Below are 26,359 nucleotides of genomic sequence, written 5' to 3'. Positions count from 1 at the left end.
TATCTATGAAAATTAAATTTACGGCTGTAAAGTTAACTTTTAGATTAATTTATATTTTAAATTATTTATGTGTTTAGAAAGATAATAAAAAACATACTATATATACTTTAAGCCAACCGTCCACCGCTGCGCTGTAATGATAAAAAAGTCATCCAAAGACCATTATATACTTCTACTTCTTGAAACACGTTATTAAAGACTTATACTGTTATGCAAATTTAAAGAAAATCATTTAAATATTTTTTTAAATAGTAAAAGTTTTTTGAAATAGAAAAAATAAATCTAAAATAAATATAACTCTAACTTATTAAAACTGCAATTTAATCCCAACAGCATTCAGTTCTCAATGCCAAGAGATTGGATTGGAATGACTCGATTTGTATTCTATGTCTGAATTGCTTTCACGCTATAATGAAAGTATCTTACAGTTATTCACAATTTTTTACGATTATTTAAAAAAAAAAACAACAAAAAATCTGTTTTTAGTATTTAAAAATAGTAAAACTCTGAAACAATATTCTCTAATTAAACAACTATGTAGATAATTTTACGTAACGACTATATTCTTCGCTTTCAGCTCGAATGACTTGAATCGTAGCAATGTTTGTCTTGTTAAGGTAGCGAAGTGGAAATAATTAATTCTTTCAAATAGGAAATGAACTCACCATCATTGCGTTAACTTTCGTCCGCTGTACCGCTTAAATAATATAATGATTTCTTAAATTTCTCACCACGCTAGCGCAGTCGTATATCTTAGCAGATTGTATCAAAGAGACAGTTCCGATCCTTTTAATTCTACTCACGTCACTAACTTTTTAAAAGATTTTCTACGATTTAAATATATTTTAAAATGTATTATTATAATATTTTTTATACAACTTCACGATGTACGAGTATCTCGCAAATAGCACCCTGATATTAATTAGCATTTAAAATTATATGTTATCTGTAACTATTTATATGAATATTCTATAGTAAGTTAGTGTACAGAAACATCTCAGGGTAAAGAATCATTTAATTATTTCCTGGCTCAGACAACAATACGTAAATACATCAAGAGTTTAGTAGAAAGTAGACAAAGGAGTGTCTTAACACTGATTTCCTTCTACTTACAAGCTCTAGCAAGATACATTATCCAGTATTATATTAATAAGACCTAATATTTAGACACCTGGTGATTCCCTTTTTGACAAAATTCCAACAAACAATGGTTTTTAATTCAGGAATATTTATATTTAAGCATTTGACATTTCACTCTACCAGGTGGACCGACAGTTTCTTCTAGGTAATCGCGAACCACTGCGGGAGGCGAAGGACCGATCGTCGTATGCTCCGGAACTGATGTGCCATAGCACGGCGATGAATTCCACCATTTAACCTAAGAATCTGTCTTGAAAATGGACTGAAAGTGAAGAACAAAATTTAGTATTATGGGCATATGATTGTAATTAATTAACGGTTTGGAAACTCAAGGTATCTCAATAAGATTAATAGGTGAGTTTCTTCAGGCGGCTAATTTGTAGGCAAGAAGTTATAATTTGGGTATAAGTAATTAAAGTTAGCAGTTTGTAAAGCAACTCCGGGGATGTGAGCCGCTTGAATGAAATTAGTTTCAAATCAATAGATAATATTTGTTAAGGAATATTCAAGAACCAATAAAAAAGGGTTGTGTTGACAACCAGTCGATTTTACAGTCATTTCAGTCAGTTGCGCCTCTGTGCCATGAATGGCCTCCTCTAAAACTAATATTATTGTTAATTTGGTATGGTTTTTTAGTTCCATGCTGTATCCCGCATATACCGTGGTAGGCAGAGGGAACCTACTATTAAGATACTTAAGTTCTCCATTTTCCGCCAAATTTTGGAGGCAGTGCGTTATGAGTAGTGAAACTAAACGACGAACTTTGCTCTGTCACCAGAGCGAAAAAATTAAAATAATGAATATTTCATTGCCTCTAATGAGAATCGAACCTGCGTTTACAGTTAAGTGGGGGCTCGCCACTGGCCTCATAATTATTTTTATTGTAAATATTCAATAAATAAGTGCCCAAAAGAAATAAAACTTCCAACAAGATTGATAGGTGAATTAGTTGAAGCGCCTAATTCGCAAGCTATAGACAGAGCCCAAGTAATTAAACTTAGCAGTAGTTGTTTGCCGAAATTTCCCGAATCGTCTTTTCGTTTTATCGATAAATGAATAATAATTGGAATCAATTTCGTATATTTAATTAAAGGATTTCCATAATACTTGAACTTACAAAGTCGTTAAGGCTATTTGTTGTATTATATTACAAATATTTCTTATGTTAGTACTAACTTTTACGTGTGGCTATGCATACGTGGTCTAATTAAAATAACTAATAATTGTGTATGTCACATGATAGATAATATTTAAACGATAAACGTAATATGCCATAGACTTTCTTTTACAGATGACCTATCTAACAAAACAATAATGATTTTGTCGTTATTGAGAAGTATTTGAATCTACAATATTGTATATGAATCTAATTTGGTGAAATTAAATAAAAAAGGGTAACCTAAATTCTTGGACAGGTATAGAAATAAACTAAAATTAGATTTATCGCACATTACCCAGTTCCAACAACAATACTAAGAAAGTCCAAAAGCGAAACGCATTTAATATCAATTTTATAATTTAAGAATAGTTACTATTAAACCACAAGGGAACATTAATCCTTTACATACGAGTATGAAATATGAAATTCAATAGGTAATCTCAGGATATTGTGTGGAGGCTATCGGAGGCCTATCACAAAAGCCTTTAATAGGAGGCTAATCAAGCTTCAGGAGATGACAGTTCACTATTTCGAGTGTTACAAAGCTCACGCGAACGGCATTCATACTTTTCTACGTTGAGACTAAGTTAAGAGAATTTTGGTTTTTTCAATATTTTTTGATCGTATAAAGTTAATATTGAGAGAATGTTCTAGTTCTGTCTTTTAATGAGGTGTGGTGAGGATTTACAGCTATTGGCTAAAAAATCTAGTAAAAATATCACTTCGTGACAGTGAAGTTCAACCAGACCACAGTCATAAAGAACAGTATATTTTTTTCTCTGGGCTTTATGACGTCTAGTAATTTTTGGTATTGGCGCCAATTTTATCACAATGATGTTGCCAATATTTTAATAATTTTATTGAAATGATATACTATAAGTCATCACAAAAAAGTAAAATATCAGTCCGCTCATTATTTGGACCACACAAAAACGAGTATAACGGGCAAGTTGTCTCGAAGCCCGAAGTCAATTTCTAGCGCATTGTCCATAGAAAAGCTCTATCCGCTCAGCTCGTCTAAATGTACGAGTACTTTTACGATGATTTTATTACAAATGTTCACTGAGCCATTACAGGATATTGTTCCTTTTCAAACGTTTTAATGCCATTCTTCTTGTAAACTTCAATAGTATTCGATTATTAGACGCTTTAATCTCCATCTGGCCTGAAATGGACTACTATTTTATTAAGACATGATTAAAATATTACTTATATTTGTAGCTTCCTCATCTTATTTTTTTTCTTGTTCGAAGTTAAATCCTTGTGGTGTCTTTCATTATTTTGATTAAAAAGAAATAAACAGGAAAAAATGTCACTAATTTTACTTAAAAATATTTTATATCAATTTTCCGTATTATTTTAGCTTAGTAAAGAGGATTTTGTCTGTACTAAAGAAGTTGAATGGATTAGACAGATGTAGTTTTTTCTAATTCTAAATAAGAAAATGAAATTTATTAAAAAAAAAAGTTAATTTCCTTGACTTTAATTTTATACCGATCTGTTTGGGTAAGAGTTTTTATTATAATGTTCAACCTTAATTTTTTGCTAGTAAGAATTCTGGAGTAGATAATCGATTATTCTGAGGTAGGCATGGGTCAGCTACTCCCCCATTCCTGTGCCCACGAAAAACCTGAAGGTATAGTACCTGTACAAATATAATAAGCCGTTATCCCAAAGTAATAACGGAAAAGCGAATTATGTGTGCTGATAAAATAAACGTAAAAATACTTAATGAATATATACTCACTGATAATATAAATGGTAAAAAAAACCTACAACATATAAAGCATTTATTGATAGTGCTGTATACAAGCAACGCTCGTGATAAGCAGTCATGGATCGTGTCGAGTTTCATGTGAATGGAGTGAAATTTGCAGGTAATATATTTAATATTTATATTTTTTTTATAGTTTTCATGGTCTAATTGTAATAGTTAATTATTAATGCTATGCACTATTTGAAAAAGTAATTAATATTCGTTTTGCTTATATATTTTTTTTATTTGGAATGGTGCTTAACAGATTCAAAATTCAGATTTCTTGTTGACCATAAAATATTTTACAATAAGATTATAGATTTTGTTTGATATTTTTATAAACTAATAGCAATGTTACCAAAAATATCGCTACTAAAAATATTAATAAACTTTTTTATTTAGTGGGATGTGAAGTAAGTTCCTCTACAACACTTTTACACTACCTCCGGGAATATCTGGAGCTGCGCGGTACAAAGTACATGTGCCTGGAGGCCGGATGCGGCGTATGCATTGTCAGCGCTGAAAAATCCACCAATTCTCTACCAGAGGCCGTTAATTCTGTAAGATTTGTTTTAACAATATTGTCGCTAAAAATTGTAATATAAGATTTTATACCGAACTAAATCAATGATCCGGTAACATTACATACATGTAAAAGTTATATACTTCATTATTTGTTTAGATTGATGTATTATCGCTGTTATCTTTTAAATATTTAACCGTACGACTTGTGAATGCCTACATGACAAAAAAAATGAAAAAATTGTACAAGTTTTACTAAAGATTTTAATCTAGTATGTGGTTGTTTTTCCTCTGCTTAGCTTTCAAAACGTAAAAAAATATTAGAAGATAATTTACGTCAATATTTTTTAATGATGATGATTGATGTGGCCGCCGTCCCGCAGGACAAAATTGAAATATTTATTATGTTCATTTCCTCGCTTCCGTAACGAAGCAAAGTGCAGCGTTAAGTTCTGCCACTAATCACGCAATTCGCCGAAAGAATTCGTGGGAAGTGGGGAACGGAAGTGTCTTAAAAAGGAACGGAGTGACTTAACACTAGGTTGCCACTGTCTACGCTGCTATGTGCGGGATGCAGCGTGATTTATATCTAAAAATATTTCAGTGCATGGTTTCTATTACATCGTGCCATGGCTGGAAAATAACGACCATTGAAGGAATAGGCAATCGATGGAAGGGATATCATCCCCTACAGAGGGCGCTCGCTGAGAATAATGGATCTCAATGTGGATATTGCAGTCCTGCTTTCGTTATGTCTATGTATAGGTATGTAAAATAGATGTACATTTAAGCAGGGTAGCAGACGAAACTTCAGACACTCCATTCCCCACTTTTCACCGAATTTTTGAGGCATTGCTTGTTGAGTGACGGAACTCTAAGTAGAGTTTTAAGAAAAAGATATAATTGTTATAATTAAAGCTTAAAATATTTTCTAGCTTGTTAAAGAGTAAAAAAAACATAACGATGTTGGAAATCGAAAGAAATTTATCAAGTAATATCTGTCGCTGTACAGGATACAGACCAATCCTGGAGGCATTTAAAAAATTTGCTAGCGATGCTCCCAACCCACAAGTTCTTGATATTGAAGATATACAATTATGTAATAATAAAGGAGAAAAATGTTACAAACAAAAAGAATGCGATGAAAGTGACTGGTATATGGTTTCTAAAGAAAATTTTGAACACAACATTTTTCATATTGAACTAAAGGATGGAAAACAGTGGTACAAAGCTGAGAGTATATCAGATATATTTGAGATTTTAGAAAAACATGGTGTAGGTTCATACATGTTGGTTGCTGGAAACACAGGAAAAGGTAATAGAAATTGTTATAATTATGGTGTAATTTATTACAATTATGGTGTAATTTATTAATTTATGGTGTAATTTAATACTTTAGTATTAAAATAAATAAATAATTTGGAGACTTCGCTACCTGGGAGCACAAGTGTGTGAATGTAATTTTTTTCTTTATTTACACTAGGTGTTCGGCATATCGAGGATTATCCTAATATTTTAGTTGATGTAAGTACAGTATCAGAGTTAAGAGGACACTTTTTTGATCAAAATTTGACAATTGGTGCTGGCACTACGCTTACAGAACTAATAAATATATTGAAAGATGCATCTGACACGGAATATTTTGACTATCTGAAAACCATAGTAGACCATTTAGAACTCGTGGCTCATGTAGCTGTGAGAAATGTAAGTATTTACCAAATAATCCTTAATAGATTTTTTTCATGTAAATTAATTTATTTGCGAACAGTAAAACAGAATCAACATTTCAAAAATATTAAAGCTAATCGTGGCGAATAAGCGTGCGAATGTAAAGACGCCAGCACAGCGTGTGGGTTCGATTGTCACTCGGGGGAATAAAATAATTCATATTTTTATTTCGTCACACTAATTACGAGGCAGAGCGTGGCGTTGAGTTTCGTCACTCAACACACAAATGCCTCCTGCCTCCAGAATTCGTTGGGGTACGGAAGTGTCTTAATGGTAACGGAGTATCGTAACAGTGGTATAGGATACAACGCAAAGCTAAAAAAATAATATACATATATGTAAATGTTACAGCTTGGGACTATAGCTGGTAATTTAATGTTGAAACATATGTATCGTGACTTTCCATCCGATATTTATCTTCTCTTAGAAGCAATAGGAGCCGAGATGACTTTGGGTAAGAAATTATATATAAATATATATTTAAATAAACCATACGTACCTCTATTCATAATCACAAGTTTGCGAATAAAAGATGGTTTTGATCTTTAAATTTAAACGAATCTTTAGCTTTGATAGACAGTGTTTCCCTAGTGGTTTTTTGTTGTAACTTTATCTATATATACGAAATTGAAATTCTTCTGCGACTGACAGACAACGCATATACGAAACTACTGTACTTAATTTCTACGATAAAAGAGAGAGATTTTTCATTCTACATCCAAAGCTACCAAAGTTGTTAAGTTACCCTAACAATTTAGAATAAAGATACATGTATAATAAACTATCCAGCTATAGTAATATTCAGCAAAATTTATTATAGTTGAAAAAAATCTATTTTTAGTGTCATCTCCTGGAATTAATAAAAATGTAACATTACAAAATTTTTTGAATGAAAACATGAAAGGGAAATTTATAAAAAATATAATACTACCACCATTGAATAATGAAAATAAATTAGTCACGTTTAAGGTATGATCGCAAAATATTTTTTATTTATTTAAAATGTTTTTAATAATTTCATGATGAAATTACAAACTTACTACATGAGAGTTCAAATGTCACAGTAAAACTAATGTTATTTCATTTCCTCTAGTGGGAAACTCCCGGACCCACAACCAGTCGCTCTTTACGTTAATTCTTAGCTCTAGTATGAAGCAAAACGCAGCTATGAGCTCTGCCACTCAACACGACGTGCAGAATTCAGCGGAAAATGGGGAAAGGAGGCTAACACTAGGTTCCCAGTATTAGGAAATTCAATACTACCTCTTCTCTCTGGCATCTATCGGAACAATTTTAATTACAACCATGGCGCTTACAGTCAGATGCTTTTCCATTATGCGTGATTGCTTCACTTAAAAAAAATATATTTTATATTTGTCTAATATGCTAATTCTAATTTTCAGGTATCGCCACGACCACGAAATGCACATGCACATGTGAATGCTGCATTTTACTTCAAATTAGGTTCTAATAACATAGTTTGTAAAGCGAGAATTGTATACGGTGGACTATCACCAAATTTTACACGTGCTGATAATACTGAAAACTTTTTACTAGGCAAAGAGCTATTTTGTAATAACACTTTAAAATTGGCCCTAACTGTGCTATCTAAAGAAGTGATTGTGGACGAAAATCCACCAGAACCATCTATACAATATAGAAAGAAACTAGCTTTTGCATTATTTTATAAGGTTCTTTTAACATTATATTTCCATAACTACTTTATTTATTTTATTGCCCGATCTTAAGATTCGTCGTGCATTATTATCGCTATAAACCCAATAATAGAGGTAGTATAGTCCTAGTCTTATGCGAGTAAAATTTATTATTTGAAAATATTACTTCTTAGAATTTTATTTCTAAACTCTCAACTAATTAATGTAATAAATAACACAATATTTTTAGAAAAGGAATGCGGATATGAAATATATAATTATTTTTTTTTCAGGGTTTGTTACAATTAAGTCCAAAAGATAAATTAGATTTAAAATACAAATCTGGTGCAGTGAAATTAGTGGAAACTCGGCCGGTATCTAAAAGCTCACAACATTTTGATACTGATCCTTCTGTGTGGCCCCTCAATCACCCAGTAACTAAAATAGAAGCTTATGTTAGTTTTCTTGAACAAATTTTGACAGTCATTTATAGCCATAACTATATATAATAATTATGTACGTATGTTCAATCTAGAGCGTGTAGTAATTAATATATATATTTTTTACTTTCTCTTTATGTCGACGTGGAAAATAGGAAAAAATATCAGAAATAACAATATCTCGTAAAATCTAATAATCTGAATTCGATACTATTAACCGTCATTCATTTTTTATATTGTGAACTAAGTAATTGCACATATAAAAATATATTTCTAGATTCAATGTGCAGGTGAGGCTGTATATACAGAAGATATACCTGCGATACCTAAACAAATGTTTGCCACATTTGTCCTCACCACTAAATGTAAAGGAACTATACACTCTATAGACGCTACAGATGCATTGGTAAACAATTTTTTGTGAAGATATAATAAAAATGTAAGAATGATAAGCATTGACATAAATAAATAACAAAATTTAAACTATTGCAGGCACAACCTGGTGTCTTAGCATTTTACTCTGTTAAAGACATTCCAGGTGTTAATTCCTTTACACCTGTAGAGGACCCCATGAATTTGGTTAATGAAGAAATTCTATGTGATGGTGAAGTCCGTTATTTTAATCAACCTTTGGGAATTATTGTAGCGGAAACTTATCATATAGCAAACAAAGCTGCATTGCTCGTTAAAGTAACATATCGTGATGTAAGCAAACCCAGTATTGATGTAAGAATAAATAAGAACAACGCACAAAAAACTACTTTGTTCAAGTCTAGGGATGCTACTAACCGTGGTAAAAATATTGTAAAAGTTATCAACGGGGAAGAGACAATTTTTGGCCAATATCACTTTTGTTTGGAGAATATTGCTTGCGTAACTTGGCCTACAGATGACGGACTAAAAGTAAATCCTTCATCACATTATATTGACGCTGACCAATTAATGATATCCAAATGCTTAGATATTGACCAAAATAGGTATTTTTTTTTATTATTGTACAAAAATAATTTACAGAGTCATACATATGCAGACATACAAATCCATAGTATGTCTGTAAAAGTATCGATGAAGTATATATAAATTATTGAGACCGAATTTTAATGTCATATTATTTTTAGTGTAGACGTGAAAGCGCTGAAAGTTGGTGCCAGCTATGGCTTAAAACTATCCAGACAAACTTTAGTTTCAACAGCTTGTTGTATTGCTGCGTACAAGTTAAAAAGACCATGCAGATTCCTTTTGCCACTCCAAATTCAAACAAAAGCATTAGGAAAAAGGATGTCTTCATCATCAAATTATGAGGTAAGTGATTAATTATTATTAGCTTTCTATTGTTATATTTATATTATTTGAAAGATGATTGATTATATCCTCAATTTTTTATTAATTTATTAATAGTAATTGTTCTAGATTGGTGTCAATGAAAAGGGTGTCATCCAATTTCTGAATTACGATATTTTTGATGACAATGGTTATATTGTCAATGAACTTTTAATAAGTCTCACATTAGAGACTTATTATAATTGCTATAAAAAAGACACTTGGAATTTCCGCTGTTTTAATACTGTAACTGACACTCCGTCAAATACTTGGTTTCGTTCACCAGGTATTACTTAAAATGTATACTCAGATAATTATATAAAATGTATGCTCAAATTATAAATTAACTATCTAATCGAAACTTTTAAATATCAGGTACATTAGAAAGTATTAATACTGCTGAGGTTATGATGGAAAGAATAGCATATGAATTAAATATAGATCCTTTAGAAGTTCGTTTAAATAATTTAGACACAGAACATTACCCTGATATTCTTGAGATGATAAATACAATCAAAATCAATTCAGACTATACAAAAAGAAGAGAAAGTGTTCACAAATATAATTCAAGTAACCGTTGGAAGAAACGAGGATTAAGATTTTCCCTTATGAAATGGAAAAGTGTGACACCATTTCAAATGAATATCACATTATCAGTATACCACGGTGACGGTTCAGTTGCAATAACGCACGGTGGTGTTGAATTAGGACAAGGAATAAATACAAAGGCGATTCAAGTTTGTGCTTACTTTCTGAATATACCATTGAATAAAATTAAGACCAAAGCCAGTAACACTACAGCAAATGCTAACAATTCTCATACATCTGCAAGTCTAACTTCTCAGTACGTAGCTTTAGGAGTTCAAAGATGCTGTGAGCAACTCCTTCAAAGACTTGCACCTGTTAGAGCGGAAATGGGAAACCCGACGTGGGAACAACTAATTGCTAAAGCTTATAAAATTGGAATGAATTTGCAAGCATATGGAGATATAGGGGCTAAAGATATTTTTGAATATAATGTTTATGGAGTCACTTTAGCTGAAGTAGAAGTAGATATTTTAACAGGGGAGTGGCAACTACTCCAGGTTGATTTGATAGAAGATGTAGGAAAAAGTGTAAATCCAGCAATTGATATTGGTCAGGTAAGCTTATGAATATATCTAAATTATATTTCATTACACACTAGGTAATAGCTCAGTGAAAATAGAAACAGAGATAGATAGAGGTAGACTGCTTAATATGAGACATTAGAAGATTCCAGGTAGAGGGAGCATTCATACAAGGTGTGGGCTATCAAACAATGGAAGAATTAAAATATAATCCTAAAACAGGGGAACTGTTAACTAATAGAACTTGGAACTATTTTGTGCCCCTTGCAACTGATATACCAACGATATTTAACGTGTCTTTACGAAAGAAATCCTACAGTTGTAAAGCTATTCTAGGATCTAAAGGTATTTTCAAATATAAAATATATATTTTTTATTTCACGTTTAGATTGCAAATCTATTACATATTTTTTACATCTTTAAAGTAGATATTGTTTCACACTCGGGGACGAAAATATATTTTTTTAGATAACCTGTAAAATTTCAACGTTACGGGATTTGAACCTGCGCTTCTTAGACAGTTCCCTAGACAGACTCTTTTTGTATGGTTTTACGGAGGCAAGGTATCTTGCTTGCTATGTTCAATTTTTATATGTTTTCTAAAAAAAGTATTAAACTTTTTTTTTATATATATATAAATTTTAAGCCTGTTCCGAGCCAGCTAATTGTATGGCAGTGGTAGTACCACTTGCGATGAGAGAGGCCATAGTGTCTGCTAGAAGTGATACTGGACTACCTGAGAACCAGTGGTTTCAAATAGGTAATAATATATTACAAACATTTATATTAAGTGTTTAGTGACTTAGTTGCGTTGTGATGGACTAGACAGGAGGATTTTGAGTTTGGGTTCGCTCCTAGCAGAGTAGGCAGAGGGATCCTGGGAACCTAGTGTTAAGATACTCCGTTGCCATTAAGACACTTCTGATCCACACTTTACGCCAAATTCTGGAAGTGTTTCGTGTTACGTGGCGGAACTCAATGCCCCGCTTTGTCTCGTTACCAGAGCAAGAAAATGAGAATATTAAATATTTTATTTCTTCGAGTGGGAATCGAACTCACAACGTGTTGCGTTTACAGTTGCACGCTTGTGCGACTTGTTTCAGATATTCAAAATATGAATACCTATAAGAATATTATTAATTCAAAACATTTAGGCCTATTAAATGGATCTTAAAGAAACTGTATTAATTTTAAAATATAGTACCTTAATAGTTACTTTTTTCAGATGGGCCTCACACCGTTGAAAATATATGTTTAGCTTGCGAGACAAACATGGACGACTTTAAATTTCACTAGTTACACGCTATCCTTGATGCTTCTTTATAAAAGAAAAAATGATTTATAATTTATAAAATATTTTATACATTTCTTGTATTGGAAATAAAATCAAATTATTCCATTTTCATGTTCCTGCTTTTAAACTAATAAGGAAATTGATCTCCAAATAAGTTTTACCACATAAAGTTCTTGTTTTGACAATTTTTATTATTTTCCCAGACGTTCTATTTTCACAATTTCCATTACAATATTAATCTTCAAGCTCATAGCACAATGCTAAATATTTCATTCCCCCAATAGAAATCGAACCCAAAACCTATCGCGTTTACAGGCCCACGCTTGTGCCTCTGCACTACTACTGGCCTCAAAAAAATCCCAACAATTATATAAATATAATTATTGATAGTTGTATATATATTAATATATAGGTATCAGAAAATTTCTATCCTGATATCATTAAAAAGCTAAAAGCTTCTCTTATTAATCTGTAGGAGCGTCGTTAAAAATAACATATTGGAAAGTAGAAATTTAATATCACAGACCTTAGAGGAAAAATTTACACGATGCACTTTTGCGGCCTCATATTCTACTTAGCTACCATGCTCTTTTTAAAACTAAATATAAAAAAAATAATATAAGAGTCTGCCATGGCTCTGCGGGCCAGAGTCGCAGAGAGCACGCTGGTTGTAGGTTCTATCTAAACTTAGGGGATTGATTATTTTCGGAAAATGAAAAGTATCGGTTCCCTCAGGTTAAGGTTAGGTTCCCTATGTCTACTTTGCTTTATTGGAAAAACCGTAATACTGCGAATATTTTAATAATTTAATATAGAATTAAATTTATTATTTCACGATGGCATAATTGCATGTTTTTATATTTGTCGTTTAAGACGTATTAGTAAAATATGATATAGAGAAAATACTCATAATATATGAAACTAGTGTACCGCTCGCGGTGTTGTCTGCGTAGACTGGCACAAAAAATAATTTCATCAAATATTTTATATTGTCGGCATTTATCTAGAATAATAAGCATATATACCATCATTCACCATTCATACTTTATTACTTACTTTTTATATTAATAATAGTACAGAAATAAAATTACTCTCTAAATATACTGTATAAGTACTTATACATACTTAGGAAATAGGGGAAACATAGCAATCAGTTAATTCGTACATTTTATCCATCGCTCTCGGGAGGCACTGTAGGCGTCCTAATTGATATTGAACCATGGTCCGTCATCCACCTCGCTTGTGAACCTTATATATACTGTAGTAGAGTATTCTCTTTGTTATTACTATTAGGCAGCTTTTGTTTTATATTACTGTTCAATTTTCGTAACTGGTCCTGTAGTAATATATAGGCTATAAATTGCTACGAGGTGTAGAGCATTAATGGAGCAGATTTTTTATAAAAAAATATAAATAAACAAAAATGCTTAAAACACTTTGAATCTCACTTTCCGTCCAACTTTGGAGTTATTTCACACTAAATGGCAGCACTCAACGCCGTGGTTGTCTTATTAGAGGGAGGAAATTAAATTTATTCATTCGGTTACAGTTAGACGTTGCTCGAGACAAAAGGTGCTATAGCGGAGTGTTTTAATACTAGGTTTACGGAGAGCTTCTTTCTCTCTCTTCACATGACTCACTCTCATGTTTAAAATGTATCCTATAGAGCAGGGTTTCTTAAACTATGGGTCGCGTAGCAAAATTCTGGGGTCGCGAGAGATTTTAATGTCAATTTCTTACTTATATTTTAATTTAATACTTACCACGCAACTATTTGAATATATTCGAGCGAATTAAGACGGTCAGAATCCACTTTTATTTTTGAAACTATAATAATTAAAATTTTATAATTTTTTGTGCAATTTTTAATGTTAGATTTTTGTATGTTTCAAAATGAATTCTAAAACTATATATTTTCATATGTATATTGTTACCTAATAAATAAATCATCAAAAAATATTAATTTATTTTTCTTTTATATTTGTATGGGGGGTCGTTAAGAAACTCGCAATCATAAATGGGGTCGTGAATGACAAAAGTTTAAGAAGCCCTGCTATAGAGTATAGATATTGTATTTTATAATGAATCAAAGATTTTATCAATAAATAGCTTTTCCTTACATTATTATATTATTTTTTTATTGAATGTTTGTGCATATCACATACATATAATAAACAAAAAAAAACGACTTCAAATTACTATAGCTGAATTAAAGAGTTCCATTATTTTAAAGTGGATTCCATAATCACAATGAATGAATACTTCTATTATATTTTGTTATTATTAACACTTAAAGTGTTAATAATAAGAAAATATAATAGAAGTATTTCATTTTGAGGGAATATGTGAGATCTTTCAAAGTGACTGGCGCAGTGTACGAGTACAGCGAGGCGTGCATTATGTTCCGCTCTGCTTGTTAAAGCGTGGTTTACTGTCAGACGTAGAAATCCTATTCGTCTTATCTCTGTAAATATTGTTTATTTTGACAAAGAAAATTGATACTGGTTGGACAATTTAAATGTTAAGTAAAAAAAATATTCCGCACACTGAGAAAACCTAGTGTTGTGAATTCTCGAGGTGCGTGTTGAGTGGCAGAACTAAACGCCGTACAAAGTTATCTCTTGTTATTAATATGGACAGAATAATATAATAGTAAAAAAATGTATCTGTAACGGCGTATCTGTAAAAATGGCGCTCCGCTCTCTTTAGGTAGGTACTCCGCTAGGAGTACAAAGGTAGCTTAAAAAATCACATACCATGTCTCCAAATCAAACGTCAAACTGCCAAAAAAAATCATACGTTCCATCAAACAAATTCTTTATTAATAAAAAAACTTGTTCACTTTAAATTTGAACTTGTAACCTCTGCTTTACATATTCAATTAAAATATCGCAATACTTTATACATTTGTACGGGAGCGCTAGTTTTAATATCGTATTGACGCCGCGTCCTTTGGGAAATCAATGGAGTCGGTGTCTTTTAGTTTATAATACAGTTTATTGGATTATATTATGTGGGGATTTATGTATGGATTTTCAAATATATTACGTGATTTATATTTAAAGTCGCACAAGGGGGCACAAGGGTATGACTGCAGTATGACGCAGTGGTTGTGGATTCGATCTCCACTCGAGGGAATGAATTATAATTTCTTAATATTTTCATTTCTTCGCCGTGACACCAACGCAAAAGTCCGACGTCGAGTTCTACCACTCAACACGAAATGCCTCGAAGAATTCAGCGGAAAGTGGAGAACAGAGTGTTTTAACATTAGGTTCCCTATACTTACCCCTACTGTACACGGGATACAGCGTGAAGCTATTGGCGTCACTTAATTTGTATTAAAAAAATATTTGAACTTCATTTAAAACATCGTAAAGTTAAAATGACAAAAGAAATATTTCTACAAATTGAGAGCAATAAATGAAGAGACTTTTAATTGATTTAAAGCTTTGAAAAGTAAAAAGAAACATTTATGATCACAATTTCCATATAAATTATATTAGAACATTCCACTCGTAGTCTGATTTAACGTTACGTAGTGTTTTTTTTTCAGTTTCACGCCGTATCCAACGTAATAGAGTAGAGAGATATATCTCTATATAAAGTGTTCAAATAATTCGTTCTGCATCTTTCTCCCAAATATGAGACATTACGTGTCGCAACGGGTAGCGCAACTGAGCGCAATCCTTTGTCTTGATACTAGAACTCACTACCGTTGACCTGTTACCATTTACACTCAGAGGCTTTGCCTCCATTAATAAAATAGAATACATTATTTTTTGTAACATTTACATTCTAGGTTCCCTCTGCCTACCCTGCATGAGTGGGATACAATGTGAACCTAAAAAAAAGACATTATAGTAGAACTAGAATCTGAAGTCGTCTATGTTTGTCTCGCAAGCCAAACAGATTTTTTCAACTGTGTATGGTCCATCTGAAATAATATTTCAAAAAAATATACCTTAGTGTTACAAAAACTAAATTCTGAGTTATCTTTTTATCATCAAGTAATTTAAGGCTTCGCCCGCTTATTTATTTAATATTATTTAAGTGGGTAAAATTGATACTTAATATGTTTACTTATATAATCAAATCTTTTGGGACTTTATTTAATTTTGTTGGCAAAAATGTCGTATTGTCTTAAAGTGAGCAATCTCTTCCAGGTCACCTTGGGTTAGAAGAGAAGGACCATACTGTTATAATGCCAGTACTTATACGAGTACAATTTATTTATAAATTTTAAAACTTACCTATTTGAAACCACTGGTTCGCAGGTAGTCCAGTATCACTTCTAGCAGACACTATGGCCTCTCTCATCGCTAGTGGTACCACTACTGCCATACATATAGCTGGCTCTGAACAGGCTAAAAAAAAATCAAACATAAATATTTAATTTTTATATAAATATTTATAATTTATTATTGAGGTCATCGTGACGGAGAAGAACAGGGGGGATAGTTAGAGAGATATTTAAAATATGCTCAATTCAATGGTTAACCGGAGTGTTTTGACACTTAGTTGGGTGAAGCTGAATGTCGTTTTATAATTTACTTTGAACAGCTAGTCATATTAAATTTATTATAAGATTTAAAATATATATCTTTTTTAAATTAAGAAATATCTATATGTAAGTATATCTACGATAAGTAATATATAAAATTAAGACGTAAAAAAGAATTCGTTTAAGTATTGTTTAGCCTTAGGCTTAGAATAAATATTTTAAATTTTAAAAATGTTAAACGTAATATGATTTAAAAAAAAAAGAAATAAAAATATACCTTTAGATCCTAGAATAGCATCACAGCTATAGGATTTCTTACGCAAATATACGTTAAATATCGTTGGTATATCAGTACCAAGCGGCACAAAGTAGTTCCAGGTTCTATCAGTTAATAGTTCACCTGTATTAGGATTATATTTTAGTTCTTCCATCGTTTGATAGCCCAAACCTTGTATAAATGCCCCCTCTAACTAGAATTGTATAAACTCATTTTATGATTACATATACAAATGTTAAGATTGAAAAATTATGTTAAATTCATTTGCTGACCTGACCAATATCAATTGAAGGATTTACACTCTTCCCTACATCTTCTATCAAATCAACTTGAATTAATTGCCACTCTCCTGTTAATATATCCACTTCTACTTCAGCTAAAGCGACACCATAAACGTTATATTTAAAAACGTCTTTGGCTCCAATAACTCCATTCGCCTGCAAATTCATTCCAAGTTTGTACGCTTGAGCAATAAGCTGTTCCCATGTCGGGTTTCCCATTTCTGCTCTAAGAGGTGCAAGTCTTTGTAGGAGTTGCTCACAACATCTCTGAACTCCTAAAGCTACATATTGTGAAGTTAAACTTGCAGCAGTATTGGAATTGTTAGCATTTAACACAGTATTGCTAGCTTTAGTCTTAATTTTATTTAACGGTATGTTTAAAAAATAAGCGCACACTTGGATCGCCTTTGTATTTATTCCTTGCCCTAATTCTACACCACCATGAGTTATTGCAACTGAACCGTCACCATGGTATACTGATAACGTAATATTAAATTGAAAAGGTTGCACACTTTGCCATTTCATAAGAGCAAATCTTAATCCACGTTTCTTCCATCGATTGCTTGAGTTATATTTTTTCACGTTTGCTTTTCTATTAGTGTAATTAGAATTAATTTTTATTGTGTTTATCATCTCGAGAATAGCTGGGTAATGTTCTTCGTCTATATTATTTAAACGGACTTCTAAAGGATCTAAGCTTAATTCGTATGCTATTCTTTCCATCATCGTTTCTGTGGAATTAATACTCTCTAATGTTCCTGAAACATAACAACAATAAAAAAAATAAGTATGAACATACTTATTTTAGGAATCTGAGTCAGAACTGATAACGTGATAGTTGTGATTCGATCCCTCTTGGGAGAGTTTATTGTCGAAGTTTTTCACTCAACATTCAATGTGTCGAATTTGTGCAGAAAGTGAAAAACATAATATCTATACACTAGATCCTCTCTGTTTACCGTGATATACGGGTTTTAGCTTATAGAAGAAAATAAAAACCATCTAAATTTAAAATAAGAGTCATACCTGGGGAACGAAACCAAGTATTTGATGGAGTATCAGTAACAGTATTAAAACAACGGAATTTCCACGTGTCTTTTTTATAGCAATTATAATAAGAATCTGCTGTTAAACCAATTAGAAGTTCGTTAACAATATAACCGTTATCATTGTAGATATCGTAGTTTACGAATTGGATGATTCCCTTTTCATTAACGCCAATCTGAAACAATAGAATAAAGAAAAAGAAAGGTATCTTAAGCATATATTGATAAATTTATAGTAATTATCACTGTCAGTAAGCGACCGAATCCGTAAAAATAAATAACGAATATTAAGTAGAATCTTGAAATATAATAAGAAAGAGACACAAATTAATAAGCTGTTTTACTTACTTCATAATTAGTTGAAGAAGACATTCTTTTTCCTATAGCTCTAGTTTGAATTCTGAAAGGCAAAAGAAATCTGCATGGTCTTTTTAATTTATACGCAGCTATACAACAAGCTGTTGTAACTAAAGTCTGCCGAGATAGTTTTAAACCATAGCTCGCACCAACTCTCAATGATTTTACGTCGAAACTAAAAAAAATAATCAATATTGTAAAATTTCGATAGGGTATAAAATATTGCAAAGGGATAAGATAAGCCAATTATTTTACAAAACTTTTAGAATCTTCAAAAAACCAACTAAATCTAGTACCTGTTTTGGTCAATTGCCAAACATCTCGAGATCATAAGCTGATCGGAATCTATATAATGTGATGATGCACTAACTTCAAGTCCATCATCTGTGGGCCAAGCTATACAAGTCATGTTCTCCAAGCAAAAGTGATATTGACCAAAAATTGTTTCTTCTCCTTTAATAACTTTTGAGATATCTTTTCCCCGATTCGTGGCACTTATAGATTTGTATAAAGTAGTCTTTCGTACATTATTTTTATTTATTCTTATATCAATGTCAGGTTTTCTAATGTCCCGATATATCACTTTAACAAACAATGCAGCTCTGTTTGCAACATGATATGCATCAGCTACAATTATTCCTAAAGGTTGATTGTAATAACGAACTTCACCATTACATAGAATTTCTTCATTTGCGGAGCTGTTAAGAGCCTCTGGTGGTGTAAACGAATTAATACCCGGGATATCTTTTGCCGTGTAAAACGCTAAGACACCTGGCTGCGCCTGCGATAGTTTAAAATTACAAATTAAATCAAATCAAATCAGCTCTACGCTGTATTCTGCAGACAGCGGAAAGAAACCTAGTGCTAAGACACTCCGTTCACCACTTTCTGACCAATGAATTAATAAATGAAATAAAATTTTAAACGATAATTTAAATTTTTACTTAATAATTTGTATTATAGAGTATGATTTGTAATTTTAATATCAACGCTTACCAATGCTTCTGTAGGGTCTATAGAGTTTATAATTCCTTTTCCTACTGTAGTGAGAACAAATGTTGCAAACATTTGTTTAGGTATCGTAGGCATATCTTCTGTATAAATAGCTTCACCTGCAGTTTGAATCTAGAAAGATATTCTTTTATTAACTTTCCTGCTTTATTGTTTAACATTTTCTTGGTACGTACTTGACGAATAAATAAATATTATTTTAAACTTACAAAAGCTTCTACTTTGGTTATTGGCTGATTCAAAGGCGACATCGATGGATCAGTTTCAAAATACTGAAAGCCTTTTGATACTGGACGATTTTCAGCTATCTTAATACCACCAGATTTAAATTTAAAGGACAATTTGTCGCTTGGGCAAAGTTTTAAGAGACCCTGAAAATTTTAATATTCCATATTTATTGTTAATATAAAAGATTGATTGTAACATAAGCTAAGTATTAAACGACAACCTTATAAAATAGTCCGAGAGCTAGTTTCTTTCTATATTGAACTGACGGTTCTGGTGGATTTTCCTCAACAATAATTTCTTTAAATAATACATTTATTGCACTTTTTAAAGTACTATTACTATACAATACTTTTCCTAGTAATACATTTTCAGTATTTTTGGCACGAGTAAAATTTGTTGATAGTCCTCCATAAGCAATTTTGGCTTTAATAACCGTGTTATTAGGTCCTAGTTTGTAACAAAATGCAGCATTAACTATAGCATGTGCATTTCGTTGACGTGAAGATACCTGAAAGTTAAGAAGAGTGTACTTTAATTAATAGTAACCAAAAATTCTACAACATATAAATTCAAGTGTTGTAATATGAACCATCTGTTGTTATTAACTAATTATACTCATTTACAGAATTATTTTTTCAGATTCTCTCAAATATCAATTGAACCCACAATCTTCGCGTTTACGAGTAAACGTCCAACTACGCCACTATAGCCTTAATACATCATATCTATTAAATAAGTTTAATTAAAATAAAAATCATCTATTTTATGTAATAAGAACTTGTCTTTTTACCTTAAATGTAACTAATTTATTCTGATTACTAAACGGTGGTAACAATATATTTTTTATAATTTTTCCTTTCATGTTTTCGTTCATAAAATTTTCCATTGTCACTATTTTGCTTATTCCTGGAGGTGACACTAAAAATATATAGATACATATCAATTACAATATAATACATCTTATTCAAAAATGCAAAAAATATCACTTTAAATATATTTTTTTTTCAATTTCTTTAGCTTCACTCTTCATCCCTAACAAGCTAGTTAAACGCAACGGTATCTGCACGCCTCTTCTGTCTTGTTCACTATCATCAACCTCTTCATAAATACCTTCGAGTGGTCCTTCAATTATTCTCACTAAAAAAGTGTACTACACACTATCTCATTAACTTAAGTTATATTTTTCTTAAAACACTAAACTCTTATAAATTCATACAAAATTTTCATTATCATTATTAAAAAGATTTTTTTTCAATTATGACAGCAAATCCCTATGAGAATTTGTTGTTGAGTTAAGCGGTGGAACTCAACGCCGCACTTTGACAGTATTAATTAATATTTTTTGTATTTTTTACTGCTATGTAAATACGACTCTTATTTCTTACCCAAAGTCACCTCGCCACCTATTGCTTGTAAGAGTAAATAAATATCCGATGAAAAATCACGGTACATATGTTTCAACATCAGATTACCGCCTATCGTTCCAAGCTGTAACAATTATTTATTTATTATCATAATCATAGTCTTCATCATATATTATATTTATTTATTATCATAATCATAGTCTTATTCGATATCTAGATGGATGTTCAGCATAAAAAGAAAATAAGGAAAAGAGTGTCTTAACACTAGATTCCCCTCTCTACCCTGCTATATGGTTATACAGCAAGAAGCTAATTTATTTGATTTTATTTATTCTAAGTTTATACATTCCATTTTACATGTTAAGTTTGTAAAAAACACATATATATTACACAAAACTTACATTCCTGACAGCTACATTGGCGACTAGTTGTAAGTGGTCTACTATGATTTTCACATAGTCAAAATATTCCGTGTCAGATGCGTCTTCTAATATATTTATAAGTTCTGTGAGCGTAACGCCAGCACCGATTGTCAAATTTTGGTCAAAGTAATATGCTTTTAATTCCGATACTGTACTGATATCAATTAAGATTTGTGGATACTCTTCAATATGCCTAACACCTGATAAAGATAAATATGTTATATTATTTTTAAAAATAGTTTACTAAAATTTTAATTGATCGATATTTTTTCTATTTAAGTAAATGTATATTTTTTATTTAAATTAAACTAATTTAAATGAATTTATTGTTCTATTTTATACCACAAGGAAGTAAAAAAATGTAATTTAACAAATTAAACTTCAATATTAAATAATGATTATGCTATCATTAAAATCAAGTAAAATCAAGCGTGACTTAGATTGACCCCACATTATATCATTAGGGGTATCTAAAAACGATATGTATCTAGTCTGTTAAAAAATACTTCACAATTATCATTTTATTATATCTTCTATAATTACCTTTTCCTGTGTTGCCAGCCACCAGCATGTAAGAATCATCACCGTTTTTCTCGAGAACCTCAAATATATCTGATATCTTTTCAGCTTTGTACCACTGTCTGTTATCATTTAGTTCAATATGTAATATTTTATTTTCCAAATTATCTTTACTAACAATAAACCAGTCGTTTTCATTGCATTCATTTTGTAAGCAATTGTTTCTAGTTTTATCACACAAGGGTATATCTTCAATATCATAGATTTCCCGTTCAGGAGCATCGCTTGCAAATTTTTTAAATGCTTCCAGGATCGGCCTGTATCCGGTGCATCGACAAATGTTACTGGATAAACTTCTTTCGATATCCAGCATTGTTAATTTCTTTTTACTTTTTAATAGACTGAAAAGTTGTAGGGAATAGATTTATATAAAGTAAATATCCATAAAATAAATAAATAAATAAATAGTAAATATCGCTTTTGAGTGGAAAAGAAAGAAATCATTATATATAAAAAATTCAAGATGTTTTAAAATATGTGATTTTAGTACCTACCTATACATAGACATACCGAAAGCAGGACTGCAATATCCACATTGAGAACCATTATTCTCAGCGAGCGCCCTCTGTAGGGGATGATATCCCTTCCATCGATTGCCTATTCCCTCAATGGTGGTTATCCTCCAGCCGTGGCACGATGCAATTGACACCATGCACTAAAAATATTTCTTAATTACAAAAAAATATGTGGCGCTTTCTCTCTCTCTCTCTCTCTGTACTAGAACGGAAAATAGTAACAAGAAATTTAAACATTCCCACCCACGATCATCGTGTTTGCAGTCAGATGTTGAACCACCGCACCGCGACGCAATTTAAAATTAAATGTTTTTTAGATTTCTTTACGGAAAGAGTAAAGCAGGATCGTAAGGATATTACTAAGACCCCGCTGTCACTAGACTGTATCTTGTAGAACCGTGATAGCTAGTAGTTGAAATTTTCACGGATGATATATTCCTTTTACCGCTGTAACTTTGTTGTTACTAAAACACAGAATAAAATGAATTGAGCAGAATAAAAAAAGGGAACCTAGTGTTAATACACCCCGTTTCCCATTTTCCACCAGATTCTGGAGGCATTGTGTGCTGAGTGGTGGAACTCAACCCCGCGCTTTGCCTCGACACCAGAGCAAAGAAATAAAAATATAAATTTAAGTTATATATAAAATATTTTATTTCCTCAAGTGGAGATCGAACTCCCAAACAGGAGTGTTAATATGGTAAAGAAACTTACTGAATTAACAGCTTCCGGCAGAGAATTGGTGGATTTTTCAGCGCTGACAATGCAGACACCGCAACCGGCCTCCAGGCACATGTACTTCGTACCTCGCAGCTCCAAATGTTCCCGGAGGAAGTGTAAAAGTGTTGTAGAGGAACTTACTTCGCACCCCACTAGTCGATAACAAAGATAACTTTGTTAGTTTAACATTAATTTTATTAAATAATTTTTTTTTTTTTATTTTTTAAGGATATTATATAAATATTACTGTGAGGTACCAGTTGTGGCTCATTGTGGAGAATGGGCAAAAGCGTGTGACAGTAAGCACAGCAGGTTGTGGGTTTGATTCCCACTCGAAATTCTAATATATTAATTTCTTCGCTTCGCTCTGCTAACGAGCCAGAGCACTGCGGCGAGTTCCACTCAACACGCAATGCTTTCCGAATTCTACAGTTATTGAGGATGAGAAGTATCTTAAAATGAGGTTTCCGGGTTCCCTCTGCCTATAAACCTTAAAAAATGTAAGGTACCTGTAATTTTCACTCCATTCACGTGGAACTCAACACGATCCATGACTGCTTATCACGACTCTTACTTGTGAATAGTACTATAAATTTAATGTTATGGGTTTTTTATTTTAATATTTATATTACCTATCAAAGCACGTGGCAGTTGGTAGCCGCACGATTACGCTTTTATTATTGTCTTATTTTCAACATTTACTAATTTGTCCGCTGTCCACTTATTAAAACTATTTAACATTCTATTCTGTTCTTTCAGTTCTTTTGAGCTTTAAAAAGTTCACCAAAGTTCACATTGTATGTACTGCACAAAAGAGTTGTTAAGATAATATTAATAGGAAAATACATGCTTAAAAGTGTTTTCAAACTTTTTATTTTTTATAAAGGCATAGATTTTACGGTTATTAAAAAGACTACGAAATATTAATGTATTATTCACTATATACCTCCCCTCGACTGTATAATCAGTATTGAAACTTTAATGTAAACTATAAGTAATCCGGCGCTCAGAGCAAACCACAGCTAAAATCGTTAATGTCTTGCGGGTAGGGTGTTCAGTTCCCATGAAGGTCTTTACGTTATGAAAACTTCATAATTGCGTTAAACACTATTAACATATTTGAAAGTTTCAAGGAACGGTTAATGGTTTAAATTATGGTACTGAATACACTACATACCTATATTTTACAAATTTAGGTCGAAAGTAGTGATTAGAGCCAAGGCACTACTCGTTCACGGACATTCTCGACTTTCCATCCATATCTAAATAAAGTGACTTTTTTTATCGCATCTACTGAGGAAATTAAAATAATTTCGATTGCAAATCGAACCCATTACTATTGCATTTGCACTCAGACGCTTTCCCACTGCGCTTTAACAACTTTTTAACCAGACGCAAAGATGGTAATGTGCTTATCAATATATGTTTTTTTTTATGGAAAAAGAAAAGGCAAACAGACGTACAAGAAATAAATAATTTAACATTTTTATTTCTTCATTCTGGTTATTTTTTTTTCAATAAAACTTATTATAATTATATGTACATACATAATGAGGTACCAGGTAATAGGGACAAAAGTAAGACGAAATTTATTTCATACAAAGCTGAACTCATACATTCTACTAACTAAAGTTTCAAAACATAATATTACTTACGCTGTAATTTCATAAAAGTTTACTTGAAAACAGTCATTTATAAGCTGAAGTAGAAACTTAGCATACATTGAAATAAAAGTCAGCCGTTTTCTTACGCTTTTCAGTTGTAAGTCTAAAAACTCAATTAGGCGTTCTAATTAACTGAAAGCTTAATTCAGCAAGACTGTAAAAATACGTTTCACGGTAACTAAATATGGTATATTTAAAATGAAATATGCTATTTTGCCTTGGTTTTGTATTCTTGCTATGCTATGCTATACTATACAAATGAGATATTATGAACAACAGGAGTAGATTAACGAAAATATTACCTCAATACGAAATTGAACCCACAACCATGTTCTAAGAATATAATCCATACCTATATTATAAATTCGAAAGTAACTCTGTCTGTCTGTCTGTCTGCCTGTCTGTCTGTCTGTCTGTCTTTTACGCAATCAGGCCTAAACCGCTAATTTAATTGTGATAAAATACTCATATAGAGATACTTGAGGGTCTCGGGATAAACATAGGATACTTTTTTTTCTCATATTTGTAATATTTTCTATATATACCAATATATTAAAATAATTAATTTGACATGCAATTTATTCCGCCATGTTAATAACAATCGTCGCTACGCGTTGCTAAGCAACGGCTTGCAAAGTTTGTTGTTTTAAGAAAACGTCACCCAAAGTGAGTTTGCTTAATGCATACATGGCGCGCGCCGATATAGATTTGTATACATTAACAAAAATTAGATGATTTCTATAATTTCATATTCATTCTTATGATAATAAATATAATAGTCACTTTCAGCATTTCATCTAGATGGAAATTATAGTTTACTGTGTAACATTCTAATAAGTAATTAAGATATCACTGATTCAGAATGACCTAGCCTACTAGAGTGGTATAGTATGACCGATGCGAACGGGCAGATGATGACTTTGATGATTTTGTAAATTTTTATATATTTTCGAATTACTATTATTTTTTATGTAACTATTTGCTGCTTATAATTAATTTATCTGAGTTCGGTTATCTATACCGATGTTATACACTTAAAATATCGTAATTTTAATCATTTGGGATTTTATTTAATATTGTTCGCAAAAATTAATAATTATTTAATATAGAAAAATGTTTAGTACGCGCGCACGGCAAGCTTTAGGTGGTTGTAGGTGGTGGTTGTTTGTTCATTTCGGTTACTCAGATATTTTTTCTAATAATAAATCTCCACTTATTATTATTTTTTAACTTATTTTAATTATTTAGGCTTATATTTTCGCGGGCGT

General features: G+C 31.6%; 2 protein-coding genes across 2 annotated transcripts; one reads left to right on the top strand and one right to left on the bottom strand.

Moving 5' to 3' along the window:
* Positions 1–4,088: 4,088 nt before the first annotated feature.
* Positions 4,089–12,145, top strand: LOC146531061 (uncharacterized). The gene is made up of 17 exons (XM_085199601.1): positions 4,089–4,176; positions 4,458–4,615; positions 5,182–5,342; positions 5,513–5,892; positions 6,061–6,281; positions 6,657–6,759; positions 7,147–7,274; positions 7,709–7,996; positions 8,254–8,415; positions 8,678–8,806; positions 8,893–9,377; positions 9,519–9,702; positions 9,811–10,006; positions 10,096–10,862; positions 10,982–11,174; positions 11,476–11,589; positions 12,055–12,145. The coding sequence occupies exons 1-17, from the start codon at positions 4,134–4,136 to the stop codon at positions 12,123–12,125; spliced, it is 3,783 nt and encodes a 1,260-aa protein (XP_085055727.1). The 5' UTR covers positions 4,089–4,133; the 3' UTR covers positions 12,126–12,145.
* Positions 12,146–15,992: 3,847 nt separating this feature from the next.
* On the bottom strand, positions 15,993–23,979 carry LOC146531060 (uncharacterized). The gene is made up of 17 exons (XM_085199718.1): positions 23,937–23,979; positions 23,422–23,579; positions 22,687–22,847; positions 22,157–22,533; positions 21,593–21,813; positions 21,213–21,315; positions 20,618–20,745; positions 20,048–20,335; positions 19,809–19,970; positions 19,585–19,713; positions 18,885–19,369; positions 18,580–18,763; positions 18,212–18,407; positions 17,177–17,943; positions 16,905–17,097; positions 16,377–16,490; positions 15,993–16,060 (listed from the first exon to the last, which is right to left on the bottom strand). The coding sequence occupies exons 1-17, from the start codon at positions 23,977–23,979 to the stop codon at positions 15,993–15,995; spliced, it is 3,777 nt and encodes a 1,258-aa protein (XP_085055844.1).
* Positions 23,980–26,359: the final 2,380 nt, after the last annotated feature.

The sequence above is a fragment of the Heliconius melpomene genome, chromosome 16 (assembly GCF_056956725.1).
Source record: "Heliconius melpomene rosina isolate 202511_hmr_F chromosome 16, ASM5695672v1, whole genome shotgun sequence".
NCBI lineage: Eukaryota > Metazoa > Arthropoda > Insecta > Lepidoptera > Nymphalidae > Heliconius > Heliconius melpomene.
This window is presented reverse-complemented; position numbering and strand designations above follow the sequence as displayed.

Excerpts from the sequence above, each read along its gene's own strand:
- LOC146531061 (XM_085199601.1), top strand. The coding sequence starts at position 4,134 with ATGGATCGTGTCGAGTTTCATGTGAATGGAGTGAAATTTGCAG. Across the intron at positions 4,616-5,181 it reads TACCAGAGGCCGTTAATTCT|TGCATGGTTTCTATTACATC; the intron begins GTAAGATTTGTT and ends AAAATATTTCAG. Across the intron at positions 11,590-12,054 it reads GAACCAGTGGTTTCAAATAG|ATGGGCCTCACACCGTTGAA; the intron begins GTAATAATATAT and ends TACTTTTTTCAG.
- LOC146531060 (XM_085199718.1), bottom strand. The coding sequence starts at position 23,979 with ATGGATCGTGTTGAGTTCCACGTGAATGGAGTGAAAATTACAG. Across the intron at positions 18,764-18,884 it reads TTGGCAATTGACCAAAACAG|TTTCGACGTAAAATCATTGA; the intron begins GTACTAGATTTA and ends TATTTTTTTTAG. Across the intron at positions 16,491-16,904 it reads TGCTATTCTAGGATCTAAAG|CCTGTTCAGAGCCAGCTATA; the intron begins GTATATTTTTAT and ends ATTTTTTTTTAG.